The sequence below is a fragment of the Lepisosteus oculatus genome, chromosome 23 (genome assembly GCF_040954835.1).
Source record: "Lepisosteus oculatus isolate fLepOcu1 chromosome 23, fLepOcu1.hap2, whole genome shotgun sequence".
In the NCBI taxonomy this organism is placed as follows: Eukaryota; Metazoa; Chordata; class Actinopteri; order Semionotiformes; family Lepisosteidae; genus Lepisosteus; species Lepisosteus oculatus.
In genome coordinates, this window is record NC_090718.1 from 4764062 (window position 1) to 4777059 (window position 12998).

General features: G+C 50.1%; 1 protein-coding gene across 1 annotated transcript; it reads right to left on the minus strand.

Moving 5' to 3' along the window:
* Positions 1 to 1939: 1939 nt before the first annotated feature.
* Positions 1940 to 12998, minus strand: LOC107075700 (T-box transcription factor TBX1). Its single transcript, XM_069183075.1, has 6 exons — positions 12908 to 12998; positions 6095 to 6287; positions 5258 to 5359; positions 4737 to 4908; positions 3696 to 3851; positions 1940 to 2011 (listed from the first exon to the last, which is right to left on the minus strand). The coding sequence occupies exons 1-6, from the start codon at positions 12996 to 12998 to the stop codon at positions 1940 to 1942; spliced, it is 786 nt and encodes a 261-aa protein (XP_069039176.1).

Sequence of the window (12998 nt, forward strand, 5' to 3'; positions counted from 1 at the left end):
GACAGAGAACGTCCATCCTGGGGTCGGTGTAGAGTTCCGTCTCGCCCCCCACGATCTTCGCTGCTCAGCACTCCTCCTCGCCCAGACTGCGCCTCCCTGTGCATGCCCAACAACGCAAAGAGCCCTCCCCCAGTGAGGGTGAAGGAACGGTCACGTCTGGAAGCAGGTTATTCAGGCTTGGGAACCAGAGAGTTGAACTGGGGACTAACTGAGCCTGGTGCTAAATGGGGACCAACTGGCCCTGGGTGCTAACTGAGCTTGGTTGCTAGCTAGGCCTGGGCTAACTAGTAGCAAACTGCACCTGGGTGTTAACTGGGCTTAGGGGCTAACTGGTCTTGGTTGCTATCTAGGCCTAGATGCTAACCAGGAGCTAACTGGGCTTAGGAGCTATCTAGGCCTAGATGCTAACCGGGAGCTTACTGGGCTTAGGAGCTAACTGGGTGCTAACTGGGCAGGTCATGGCAGTCCTGGAGGGCACTGAGGATTGCTGGCACCCCAAGCCAGTAACGGAGAGAGGGAGCTAACTGGGGCTGGGTACTTAATAGGGACTAACTGGCCCTGGGTGCTAACTGGGCAGGTCTGAAGCAGACAGAGAGAGATGGGTGCCTGCAGCAGGGGGGTGGGGTGACACAGGGCTGGGGATGAGGGACCCGAGGGGGCAGAAGCAGGAAGCGTGACCGTGAGAGAGGCAGAGTGAGGCAGAGGGACCCCTTCCTGCCGCCCCCGGACAAGAGCGAGCCCAGCGTCACTGCGTGCAGCCCGCAGCGGGGTAACCCCTCAGACAGCTGGGGGCTCGGTCTGTGTAGGCAGGGGGCAGTGGCAGGGGGGGCGGAGGGGCGCCTGTGTCCATCCGGGACTGCAGACACTGGTCTGTGGGCAGAGAGAGAGACAGAGAGGTGGACTAGAGTCACTCCATGAGCAATCAGCTGTTGACATTTGCTGAAAATCAGAACCCATGTCGTTGTCCTCCTAAGATTTCAGATCATAGCTTGACAAGAGCAGAGGGTCAGACTTTACAAAGGTGTAAATGTCATTTTCTAAATTCTGGGGGGGATGTATATCCCAGATAACCAATAACCAATAATTCCTACTGATGGCCCCTCCTGAGCTCCATATGAGAGAGCTGTGCTCAGTGCCGGTCACCAGGCTGGAAGAGAATTGTTCCCCAGTGCAAGTGAGAGGGTTCTAGTCCAAAGGGAACATCGTTCTCTGACACAGGAAGGGAAGCCAATCTTTTTCAGGGGGAAAAGCAGAGGATGTCGACTCAGGAATTTTAAAATCCTGAATGCTCAGGCCAAGGTACTTCAAGTGACAGGAGGAGACAGGAGCTCCCAGGGCGAGAGAACCCAACAGGAGACGCTGCTCATGGGACAGGATTGTAGAATGAACTTCCCAACCACGGCCATCCTTAAGAAACAGCTCGAAGGGATTCTTGGATCCTTAGGCTACGAGCAGAGGTGGGCTTTGTTAAACTAACGCACCAGGATCCTCAGTAGCTGCAAATTGAAATTAGAGAGCATGCAACGCAAACGGGAGTCATTTTCTGAGATGCAGCAGAAAGGAACAGAGACGAGGGGTGAACAGGAGCAGAGGGGGAGTGACGAGGGGTGCACAGGCGCAGAGACAAGAGAGGGAATGGGGAGAGGAAGGAAGCAGTCCCTGAATAATGAGAGAGGCCCAGGCAACAGGGGAGTGTGGGCCTTGGAGGGCTGCCGTATTTACCAGAGCGCTGCTGCTGCTGCTGCGTGCTGCCAGGCTCCAGTCGGGCTCCTCGGGGCCGACAGAGGCCCACAGACAGAGGGAGAGACCTGCCACTGCACACCCTGCCCACACAAGAACAGCATTGTAACACAAATACATATCACCACAGAGCACACCACCATCACACACACACACACATAGTGCTCTCGCATTCCCCTTCCACCACCCACTCCCCCTCTCACCAGTCATCTGGGTCCGACTCCCTGAAACCTTTGGCAAAGGGATTGCTGGCGATCTTCAGCTGAGTGATCTGACCGGGAGAGACAAAGTGAAACACTGACATGCAGTTGCAAGAAAAGGTTTGTGAACCCTTTAGAATTCCTGCATTAATTACTCATAAAAAAATGTGGTCTGATCTTCAATAATAACAGACATAAAATCTGCTTAAACTAAACAATTGTACTTGTCAATACTGAACACATTTAAATATTCACAGTCCGGGCTGGGAAAAAGCATGTGAACCCTTGTATTTAGTAACTGGTAGAACCTCCTTTAACAGCAATAGCCTCCTAACGTTTCCTGTAGCTGCTGATGAGACTTGCACAACGGTCTGGAGGAATTTTGGACCATTCCTCCTTTCAAAACTGTTTCAGTTCATTGAGATTTCTGGGATCCCTTGCGTGAACAGCTCTCTTCAGGTCATGCTACAGGATCTCAATTGGGTTGAGGTCTGGATTCTGACTTGGCCATTCTAGAATGGAAAATTCTCTTCTGTTAAAGCCATTCTGTTGTTGATGTACTTCTGCATTTCAGTTCATTGTCTTGTTGCATCATCCAACGTCTATTAAGCTTCAGGTAATGAAGCGCTACCCTGACATTCCCCTGTCAAATTTCATGCTACAATTTTGAATCCATTGTTCCCTCTATGATAGCAAGCTGTCCAGGCCCCGAGGCAGCAAAGCAGCCCCAAACCATGATGCTCACACCCCAACTGTGAAGCATGGTGGAGGGGTTTTGGTGTTGTTGTATAGTCCTTCCCCCCCGCTCTCCAAAAAAAGTGTTGCACGTTTCTGCCCAAGAGTTCAACTTTTGTCTCATCCGTCCACAAAACATTGTCCCAGAAACGTTGTGGAACATCCAGGTGGTCTTTTGCAAGCTGTTGCTGTTGCTGTTGCTGTTGCTGTTGCTGTTGCTGTTGCTGTTGCTGTTGCTGTTGCTGTTGCTGTTGCTGTTGCTGTTGCTGTTGCTGTTGCTGTTGCTGTTGCTGGCAGTGGTTTAGTCCATGGTGTCCTTCCATCAACACCATTCTTGTTCAGTGTTTTTCTTCTTGCATGCTTTGTGTGGCTTTTTTATAGGGCAGGACACCTCCAGCCCACACCTCCAATCTCATCACATTGATTGGAACACCTGACTGCAATTAGCTTTCGGGGAAGTCATTAGCCTAGAGGTTCACATACTTTTTCCAACCTGGACTGTTAATGTTTAAAAGATGTGTTCAGTACTGACAAGAAGAAGTACAATTGTTTGAGTGTTATTAGTGTAAGCAGATTGTGTTTGTCTATTATTGTAACTTAGTTGAAGATCAGACCACATTTTTATGAGTAAGTAATGCAGAACTCTACGTCATTCCAAAGGGTTCACAAACATTCTCTTGCAAGTGTAGACAGTGAAGTAGTGACAGTGAGACAGCATCACAGTGAGAGAGACAGTGCAGCAGTGAGAGAGTATCACAGTGAGGGAGACAGTGGGACAGTGACAGCGAGACAGTATCAGAGTGAGAGGGACAGTGAGACAGTATCACAGTGAGGGAGACAGTGGGACAGTGACAGTGAGACAGCATCACAGTGAGAGAGACAGTGCAGCAGTGAGAGAGTATCACAGTGAGGGAGACAGTGGGACAGTGACAGTGAGACAGTATCAGAGTGAGAGGGACAGTGAGACAGTATCACAGTGAGGGAGACAGTGACAGTGAGACGATAACAGAGACTGGGTACCCTGTGGTTCTGGTAGGCAGTGACAGCTGTGAAGCAGGTCTCGGGGAACTGGAAGGTCTTGAAATTGTGCTGTGCGTAGCGGTGACTGTCCTGGCGCGGGTCCACATACACCACGTGGAAGCGGGGCTGGTACCGGTGCATGGAGTTCAGGATGATCTACACACAGGTGCACTGTGTCAGGGGGCACTGCATTCCTCCTGTATCTCAGTGTGAAATGCAGGTATCTCCACCTTTCAGGCTGGTAGTGTTAATTAGAGTGAATGTATCAGGCTGTTCAATTCAGCACTCCAGCATCCGTTTGTCAGTGAAACAGTGTCTCAGTGTAACAAGCTGGTAGTGTGTCACTGTACAGTGTGTCAAGTAACAACGTGCCAGTGTAACAGACTGTCAGGGGGTCAGTGTGTCAGTGTAACAGACTGTGAGTGTAACAGTCTGCCAGTGTATCAGTGTGTCATTGTCTCAGTGTGTTATTGTAACAGACTGTCAGGGTGTCAGTGTCTCAGTGTGTTACTGTAACAGACTGTCAGGGTGTCAGTGTCTCAGTGTGTTACTGTAACAGGCTGTCAGGGTGTCAGTGTCTCAGTGTGTTACTGTAACAGGCTGTCAGGGTGTCAGTGTCTCAGTGTGTTACTGTAACAGGCTGTCAGGGTGTCAGTGTCTCAGTGTGTTACTGTAACAGGCTGTCAGGGTGTCAGTGTCTCAGTGTGTTACTGTAACAGGCTGTCAGGGTGTCAGTGTCTCAGTGTGTTACTGTAACAGGCTGTCAGGGTGTCAGTGTCTCAGTGTGTTACTGTAACAGGCTGTCAGGGTGTCAGTGTCTCAGTGTGTTACTGTAACAGGCTGTCAGGGTGTCAGTGTCTCAGTGTGTTACTGTAACAGGCTGTCAGGGTGTCAGTGTCTCGGTGTGTCAGTGTCTCAGGGTGTCAGTGTGTCAGTGTACCAGGTTGTCAGGGTGTCAGTGTCTCGGGGTGTCAGTGTAACAGGCTGTCCAGCTGTCAGCGTCTCGAGGTCTCTGCCTGTTCCAGCACTATAGTGACTCACATGCCCATTGTCGTCCAGCAGGTTGTTGGTCAGTTTCAGCCGGTCGAAGGACACGGTCTGTTTCATCCACTGGGACCCCCTGGCGGGCGAGTCGGGGTGAAAGTGTACCCTGCCGGGGGCCGCGGGGTCAGCGCGCCCTGCCACCAGCCAGGACGAGCTGTGGAAGGCATACCTGAGGCAGGCTCGGAGGGGAGGAGAGAGAGAGGACAGAGGTGAGGGAGGATAGAGAGGAGGGAGAGGAGTTAGTCAGACTGGCTGGGAGTGGGAGATTATCAGTGTATAAGTACAACAACATGGTAAGCATGCTAGTATACAGGTATTGTGATGCTGTGTCAAAGTCACACAGACTGTTCCACTCAGGATCTTCCAAGTCAAAGTGCAGTATCTCAGTGTGGCAGGGTAATTGTACAACAGTGTGCTGTTTTTCAGTCAACATGGCAGTGTGTCAGGACAGCAGGGTCTCATTGTCTCAGTGGGCCAAGGTGATAGTATCAATGTGTAGTATTAATCCAGTGTCAAACCTGTATCTCTTGTCGTCCACAGGAATGAAGTCCATGAGCAACACATATTCAGCCAAAGGGTCCATCCCAGTGATTTGCACTTGAAATGTTGGAAACATCCTCCTGCATCAATAATGGACACACAATGTCTCAGTGTACAGCATCACTACTGTCTCAGTGTAAGGAATCACTACTGTCTCAGTGTACGTCATCATTACTGTCTCAGTGTACAGCATCACTTCTGTCTCAGTGTACAGCATCACTTCTGTCTCAGTGTAAGGAATCACTACTGTCTCAGTGTACGTCATCATTACTGTCTCAGTGTACAGCATCACTTCTGTCTCAGTGTACAGCATCACTTCTGTCTCAGTGTACGTCATCATTACTGTCTCAGTGTACGTCAACCCTACTGTCTCAGTGTACAGCATCACTACCATCTCAGTGTACAGCATCATTGCTGTCTCAGTGTACAGCATCACTCCTGTCTCAGTGTTAGGAATCACTCCTGTCTCAGTGTACAGCATCACTCCTGTCTCAGTGTACAGCATCACTCCTGTCTCAGTGTACAGCATCACTCCTGTCTCAGTGTTAGGAATCACTCCTGTCTCAGTGTTAGGAATCACTCCTGTCTCAGTGTACAGCATCACTCCTGTCTCAGTGTTAGGAATCACTCCTGTCTCAGTGTTAGGAATCACTCCTGTCTCAGTGTACAGCATCACTCCTGTCTCAGTGTACAGCATCACTCCTGTCTCAGTGTTAGGAATCACCACTGTCTCAGTGTACAGCATCACTACTGTCTCAGATCAGTATGAGCTCTGTCTCACTGTGTGTGATCATGAGTGTGAGTCAGTGCCTCACCGGCCAGCCTTGGTCACTATCATCTCAGTGCCCAGGCGATCAAACTGCTGCCACAGTACCGCCATCTCCAGCTGCACCCGCACTCCCGAGACCTGGGCTGCCTTCACACAGGGCGCCTCCCGCTGGACACACCCTGCCACTGCACAGCATGGGGGAGACAGTGCTGCACAGCACAGTGCGGACTGGGGGGCTTCTGTCAGAGAGCACAGGGGAGGGAGGGATTGACAGAAAAGATATAGGGAAATTATTAGGATTGCAAAAGCACAAGCCTGAGGTGACATTTCCAGATCATAACAAAATAATACAGCAGTATAATACAGTAGAACATAATACTATGGAGTACAATGTGCTTTACCAACAGAGACACACAGTCCAGTACAGCACTGTTTACCACAGAGACACACAGTCCAGTACAGCACTGTTTACCACAGAGACACAATCTAGCACAACACATGATACCACAGAGACACAGTCCAGTACAACACACTGTACCACAGAGACACACAGTCCAGTACAACACACTGTACCACAGAGACACACAGTCCAGTACAACACACTGTACCACAGAGACACACAGTCCAGTACAACACATTTCACTGAGGGACATAGCACAATTCAGCACAATTCTTCACAAAGCATAGTTCAATACGCCCTAGAAGAGCAAACCCCAGCACGGTACAGAATAGCACTACATACTGAGCAGTAATTAACTGCCAATAAAGGTGGATTTGAAGCAACGGCATTCGTTTTGCAGTCGGGTGATTAGAGCAGATGAGCCATCAAGCTCAATGAAGCAGAGAATCCAGAAACTTCCATCATTCTTATGATATTTCTGTTAATAAAAAGGTCATCTTCATTTTAATTAACACTGTTATTTAGAGAGCCCCCCCAGACCTCTTGCTAACTAGGTGACACCTACATACCCAGACACAGAAACAAGCAACAGTTAGACTAATGGCAAACACTAGCAACAGAGCCATGCCCAGATGAGACACAGCCAGATCCCCAGCAGGTGCTCATACAGCTCTCAGAAGAAAGGCATCAAGCCGACGAATACATACGAAAAGGTACCAGTTAATGAGCTGATCAATGAATCTGATTGGTGTCCATTACCCTCCATGTGTCCAACGCCGCGGCACTACTGGTGAGGATCCGTCTGTCTCTGAGAGTCCTGCTGTCCGTCTGTCTCTCTGTTTCTCTGTCTGCCTTTCTGTCTGTGTGTCAATCTGTCTCTCTGCCAGCTTAACTGTATGTCTGCCTGTCTCTCTTCTCTTTCTGCCTGTCTGTCTATCTCTCTCTCTGTCCACCTGTCTTGTCGGCCTGTCTATCTGTCTCTGTCTGCCAGTCTGTCTCTCTGTCCACCTGTCTGTGGGAGGAGGGTCGGTGCAGGGCTGTGTCGCAGTGTCTGCGGAGGACTGGGCGCCAGGGCGTCTGTGGCTCTGCAGGTGGACGGTTCGGGAGAATCGCAGGTAGGTGCCCTGCAGCTGCTGGTGTCCCCCCCGGTCTGTCTGTCCTCACAGCTGCCTGTCCAGGATCCTCATCGTCCGCTGGTCTGTCCGAGTCTCTCCTGCGTCGGTCGGCGACGGTCCTTCTCTGCTCCTCTCCCTCCCCGTGTGCGCGCGTTGTGTCGTCAGCTGCTGCCTGTGTGTTGGCCGCGTGCGCGCGCAGGGATGTGTCTGTGTCTGGTGGGAGCCCCAGTAATAACACACAGTGGTGAGAGATCCTCCCTGACCCTCAGTGCCGGGACCGTGAGGTCCACACTGTTTTATAGGGGCTGGGACACCCCTGGGACCCCTGACACACACAAACCACATCCACATCACCTCACCTACTCACACACACACCCCCCGTGCATAGTGCATTGCTTCAATAGTGCTCTTACACTGTCGTCAGTAAAACAGTTGATATAATAGGCACCCACAGCTCAGGGCTAACTGTGCTTGAGATAGATAGTGTAATGCAACACAGTAAAGGCGGTATCTTTCCAAAAGCCCTCATCCTCTCCTCTCTGCGATCCGGAATGCATTCTCCTGCCACTTTCTGTCTTTCCCAAACAAAGCACAACACAATAATTCTGTTCACAGAGCTATAGAAGGGTTATATTATGACAGAGGAGGGAACTAAAGTTATAGTTCAATAGTTCTGTTTCAATATTCTACTCAATATTCCATTTTACAGTAGAAAGTGCATTATAATAGCTACGGGCTACAGTAAGATTACAGTACAATGGTTATGCTGTAGGAAGGTGAAATAAAATGTATATTAAGCAACGAAGAGACACAGATCTCCATCCTAAGCACTTGCCAGAGCACATGCAGTGTATGTCTGCCAAGGATGGCTTCACTGAGCCCCGAAGAGACTCAAAAGGCTACAGGCTGCCCTGCTGTGTTTGAGAGAGTGCAGGGGCTGACAAGGTTGTGCCCTTTGACCTTGCAGACAGCAGCAGTGCCCCTGTGTCTGTTAGTCAGCGCTGTGCCTGGGGCAGTTTAGAAGTGCCCACCACCTCTCTCACCCCTCCTCACGAGAGCCCCCCACCTCTCCGACGTTCAGACAGCACAGGGCCCCTGGGCACTACGGACAGGCAAGACAGATTGGCTAATAAAAATCATTGATTCCCGAGGGGCAAACTCTCCTTCTACTAGACCTGTAGAGTAGGAGTCGAACTCAACAACACATCCACATGCTCCACACCGTACAGCGCTGGGACGAACTCACTCTTCAAACTGTACAGCACTGGGAGAAACTCAGTCTTCAGTCTGTATGCACTGGGAGAAACTCACTCTTCAAACTGTACAGCACTGGGAGAAACTCACTCTTCAGTCTGTACTGCACTGGGAGAAACTCACTCTTCAAACTGTACTGCACTGGGAGAAACTCAGTCTTCAGTCTGTATGCACTGGGAGAAACTCAGTCTTCAGTCTGTATGCACTGGGAGAAGCTCAGTCTTCAGTGTACTGCACTGGGAGAAACTAAATCAACTGACTGTACAGCACTGAGAGAAACTCAGTCATCAGACTGAACAACTGAGAGAAGCTGTCTTCAGACTGAACAACTCTGAGAGAAACTGTCATCAGACAGAAAATACTGAATTCTCTGAATTCTACTTTTTTAAGGTGGACAGAACTACTTTAACACTTTTCTACAAATCATTTATTGAAAGTGTTTCAACATGCTGTCTTACCTGTTGCCTTGGCAACCTCGCTACCATTAAGGGCAGTGAAAAAGGCCAAGAGCATTATGGGTAGTACAGTATGTCTCACCCCCTCCACTGTCAATTTACAACACTCCCAACTGGGAGACGCCTGTTCCCAGGAGTAATGCAACTCAGGAAGTCTTTCATCCCCTCTGCAATCTCACTCTCGATTTAAGTACCTATCTTATCTCCTGTAGTTGCTTAATAATTAATAATTATTATAATAATAATAACTCCTCACACTTCAATAGCTCTTTTCTGGACACACCACTCAAAGCTCTTTACAGGTCATGGGGATCCCCTCCACCCCCACCAGTGTGCTGCCCCACCTGGATGATGCTCCAGTCCTCTCCCCACACACCAGCTCTCAGTGGGGAGGAGAGCAGAGTGATGAAGCCAGTTCACAGAGGGGGATTATTAGGAGGCCATGACTGGGAAAGGGCAGGGGGAAATTTGGCCAGCACACCGGGGTAACACCCCTACTCCTTTCGATAAACATCCTGGGATTTTTATCGAGTCAGGACCTCGGTTTTACGTCTCATCTGAAGGACGGAGCCTGTTTACGATATAGTGTCCCCGTCACTATACTGGGGCATTAGGCCCCCTACTGGCCCCACTAACACCTCTTCCAGCAGCAGCCTCAGCTTTCCCAGGAGTCTCCCATCCAGGTACTGGCCAGGCTCACACTGCTGAGCTCCAGTGGGGCTGCCAGCTGGGGGCTGCGTAATTATTATTATTATTATTATTATTATTATTATTATTATTATTATTATTATTATTCTTGCTTCCAGGACCTTGTCTCTTCCTGCCCCCCATCAGAAACACCCCCTCTGCTTCAGGTTTCAAATCTCAAGACTGACTTGTTTCCAGCACTCTTCCATTCTTGACTCATTTTCTTTTAATTTCACAGTTATATGTGGTTTTGCCTTATTATTGTTGTTATTATTATTATTATTATTATTATTATTATTATTGATTTCAGTTTGAAATTATTGAGTTGGATTGTACTGTAACATGTTAGAAACCACGCAAAGCAATGTTCCCTGCCTTGAGCTTAAAGTTCTCTCTGCAGGCAGCCCCTCTCAGACTGAAGATCAGGCCATTCAAGGGCGTAGCTCCCCAGCTCGTGTACAAGCGTCTCTGGTGGGTGCAGATCCCCTCACGGGGATATGGAGTGTGACTCTGAGACGAGGCTTTTCCTCCAGAACCAGGAACCCCGTCTCGTTATTAGAAATCCCCTGCTTCAGGGGACCTCAGACGGATGTACAGTAAGGGTGGGGTTGTTGTCGGACCTCTGTGGTTAGACCAGCCTGCTCCTCACCTTACGAGCCGCCACTAGACAGACAGGCGGCGGCAGGGAGCCAGTGGCCCAGGCAGGTGTGGCTGGTGGGGTGTCAGCTGTCCACTGGGAGCAGCAGTAATGACGCGGTGCTGAGAGGCCAAGCCTAGGGGGAGAGAGGGTGGCCATCCATCTCCCAGGTCTAATGAACCTGCTCCCTCCCGCACAGCTTATCGATAGGCCATTGTGTGGCGCTGACAGACTGCTGGCAGCTCCCATACATCACCAGGCAATGATATTGCTCTGCGCCACAGGACAGCCTGCATCCACAGACTCATCAAGACTGCTCCCCTGCCACAGCGCCACAGCTCTCTCTCGCTGCGCCACGCCTGTCTCTCTCTCACTGCGTCACGCCTCTGTCTTACTGTCTCCCACTGCGTCACGCCTCTGTCTCACTCTCTCACCGCGTCACGCCTCTGTCTCACTGTCTCCCACTGCGTCACGCCTCTGTCTCACTGTCTCTCACTGCGTCACGCCTCTGTCTCACTGTCTCCCACTGCGTCACGCCTCTGTCTCACTGTCTCCCACTGCGTCACGCTTCTGTCTCACTGTCTCCAACTGCGTCACGCTTCTGTCTCACTGTCTCCCACTGCGTCACGCCTCTGTCTCACTGTCTCCCACTGCGTCACGCCTCTGTCTCACCGTCTCCCACTGCGTCATGCCTCTGTCTCACTGTCTCCCACTGCGTCACGCTTCTGTCTCACTGTCTCCCACTGCATCACGCCTCTGTCTCACTGTCTCCCACTGCGTCACGCCTCTGTCTCACTGTCTCCCACTGCGTCACGCCTCTGTCTCACTGTCTCCCACCGCATCACGCCTCTGTCTCACTCTCTCACTCTCAATTCAATTCACTTCAGGATGCTTTGTTGGCATGACCGATGAGTAAAATCAGTGTTGCCAAAGCAAAACAAATACAATTAACATAAAACAAATCTACAGACATTTACAATACAGACACATAGTAAGATATTGACATACAAACACATGGGGCAGTACTGAAAGACAGGCTCACTGTTCCTCAGGCTGTGACAGGAGATCACGTACTGGGCTGCCAGTTCAACTGAGTTCCCTCCTCCCTCAAATTGGGACCCGTTGTGATTCTGACAGGTGTGGGAATTCTGGGATTAGATTTGTTATTTGAGAGGAGAATGTGTGTCTAATTGCAGGGTGTTTCTCACAGTGCAGCAGAAAGTGCATTTCTGTGTTTCTCCCTGCTGGCAGTGGGAGCACAGCCTGTCCTCTCTGGGCAGCAAGTCTGCCTGTGTCCAGTTTCTATGGCCAGGCTGTGGTCACTGAGCCTTTCCTCTCTGGACGGCCAGGTCTGCCTGTGTCCAGTTTCTATGGCCAGGATGTGGTCACTGAACCTGTACTTTGTCAGGGTCTGTTTTTTTTTGCTGTTTATTGGTCAAATATTCGGCCAGTGTGTATTGTCTGTTTGGGGTTCTGTAGCATCCCAGTTTGTATGTGTGTCCAGGTGTGTGAGATATTGCTGTTTGATCTGTGCTGTGATGTGGTTCAGTCTGAGTTGTGGTGCTCTAGCAGTGCTGTCCTGAGGCTGGCTGGTGTCGGTGTGACTCAGGCCAGTGAGCCTCAGGACCAGCTGGCTCAGAGGGCTCTTTGTGGGGCTCAGCTCTTGGCTCAACAGGGCCTTGTGGTGGTAGGAGTTTTGGTCGCTTCTATTTAGATGTAGCCAATACTTTATTACTCTTTTCTGTATGTTGATCAGTGGTGGGTATTGGCCTAATCTAAGCCTGTATATGTAGTTGAAATGAAATTTTTCTCTATACATGAAGAATGTTTTTACAGAACTCCGTGTGCAGAGTTTCTATAGTTTCTCTGTAAGAGGACCACACACACACTTCACTGCCATATAGGGCAATGGGTTGGATTTCATATTCAAATATTTGTAGCTAGATTTTTATGCAGGAGTTGGTGGTGGTGGTGGGGAGGAGTTCATATTGTTAGAGCCTCTTTCTAATAGTGTAGAAAGCCCTGAGTGCCTTTTTCAGTATCTTCACTGACAGGTCCAAAATTCCAAAATAAATTGATTGTCGGTACAAAGTATGTGCAGCTCGTTATGTGTTCCAATGTCTCGTTGTTCCGTGTGAAGTGGTACAGTACTTGTTTCCCTGAGATCTGGCTTTCTTCTGGAAAACAGCGACTCTGGTCTTGTCCAGAAGGGCTGGCAGTGCCCAGGTCTGACAGTTCTGCTCCAGCTGTGCCAGGCTCTGCTACAGCCCCTGTTCTGGGTCCAGATGGGCTGGCAGTGCCCAGGTCTGACCGTACTCCTCCAGCAGTGCCAGGCTCTGCTGCAGCCCCTGTTCTGTGGGCGACAGCAGGACCAGGTCATCAGCGTAGAGCAGGAACTTCAT

What these genes read in the sequence shown, in the direction of transcription:
- LOC107075700 (XM_069183075.1), bottom strand. Translation starts at nt 12,998, where the DNA reads ATGAAGTTCCTGCTCTACGCTGATGACCTGGTCCTGCTGTCGCCCACA. An exon ending in GGCACTGCTGGAGGAGTACG is followed by an intron (nt 6,288 to 12,907) that starts GTCAGACCTGGG and finishes GCTCTCTGACAG; the next exon opens with AAGCCCCCCAGTCCGCACTG. An exon ending in CTGCCTACCAGAACCACAGG is followed by an intron (nt 2,012 to 3,695) that starts GTACCCAGTCTC and finishes TCTCCCGGTCAG; the next exon opens with ATCACTCAGCTGAAGATCGC.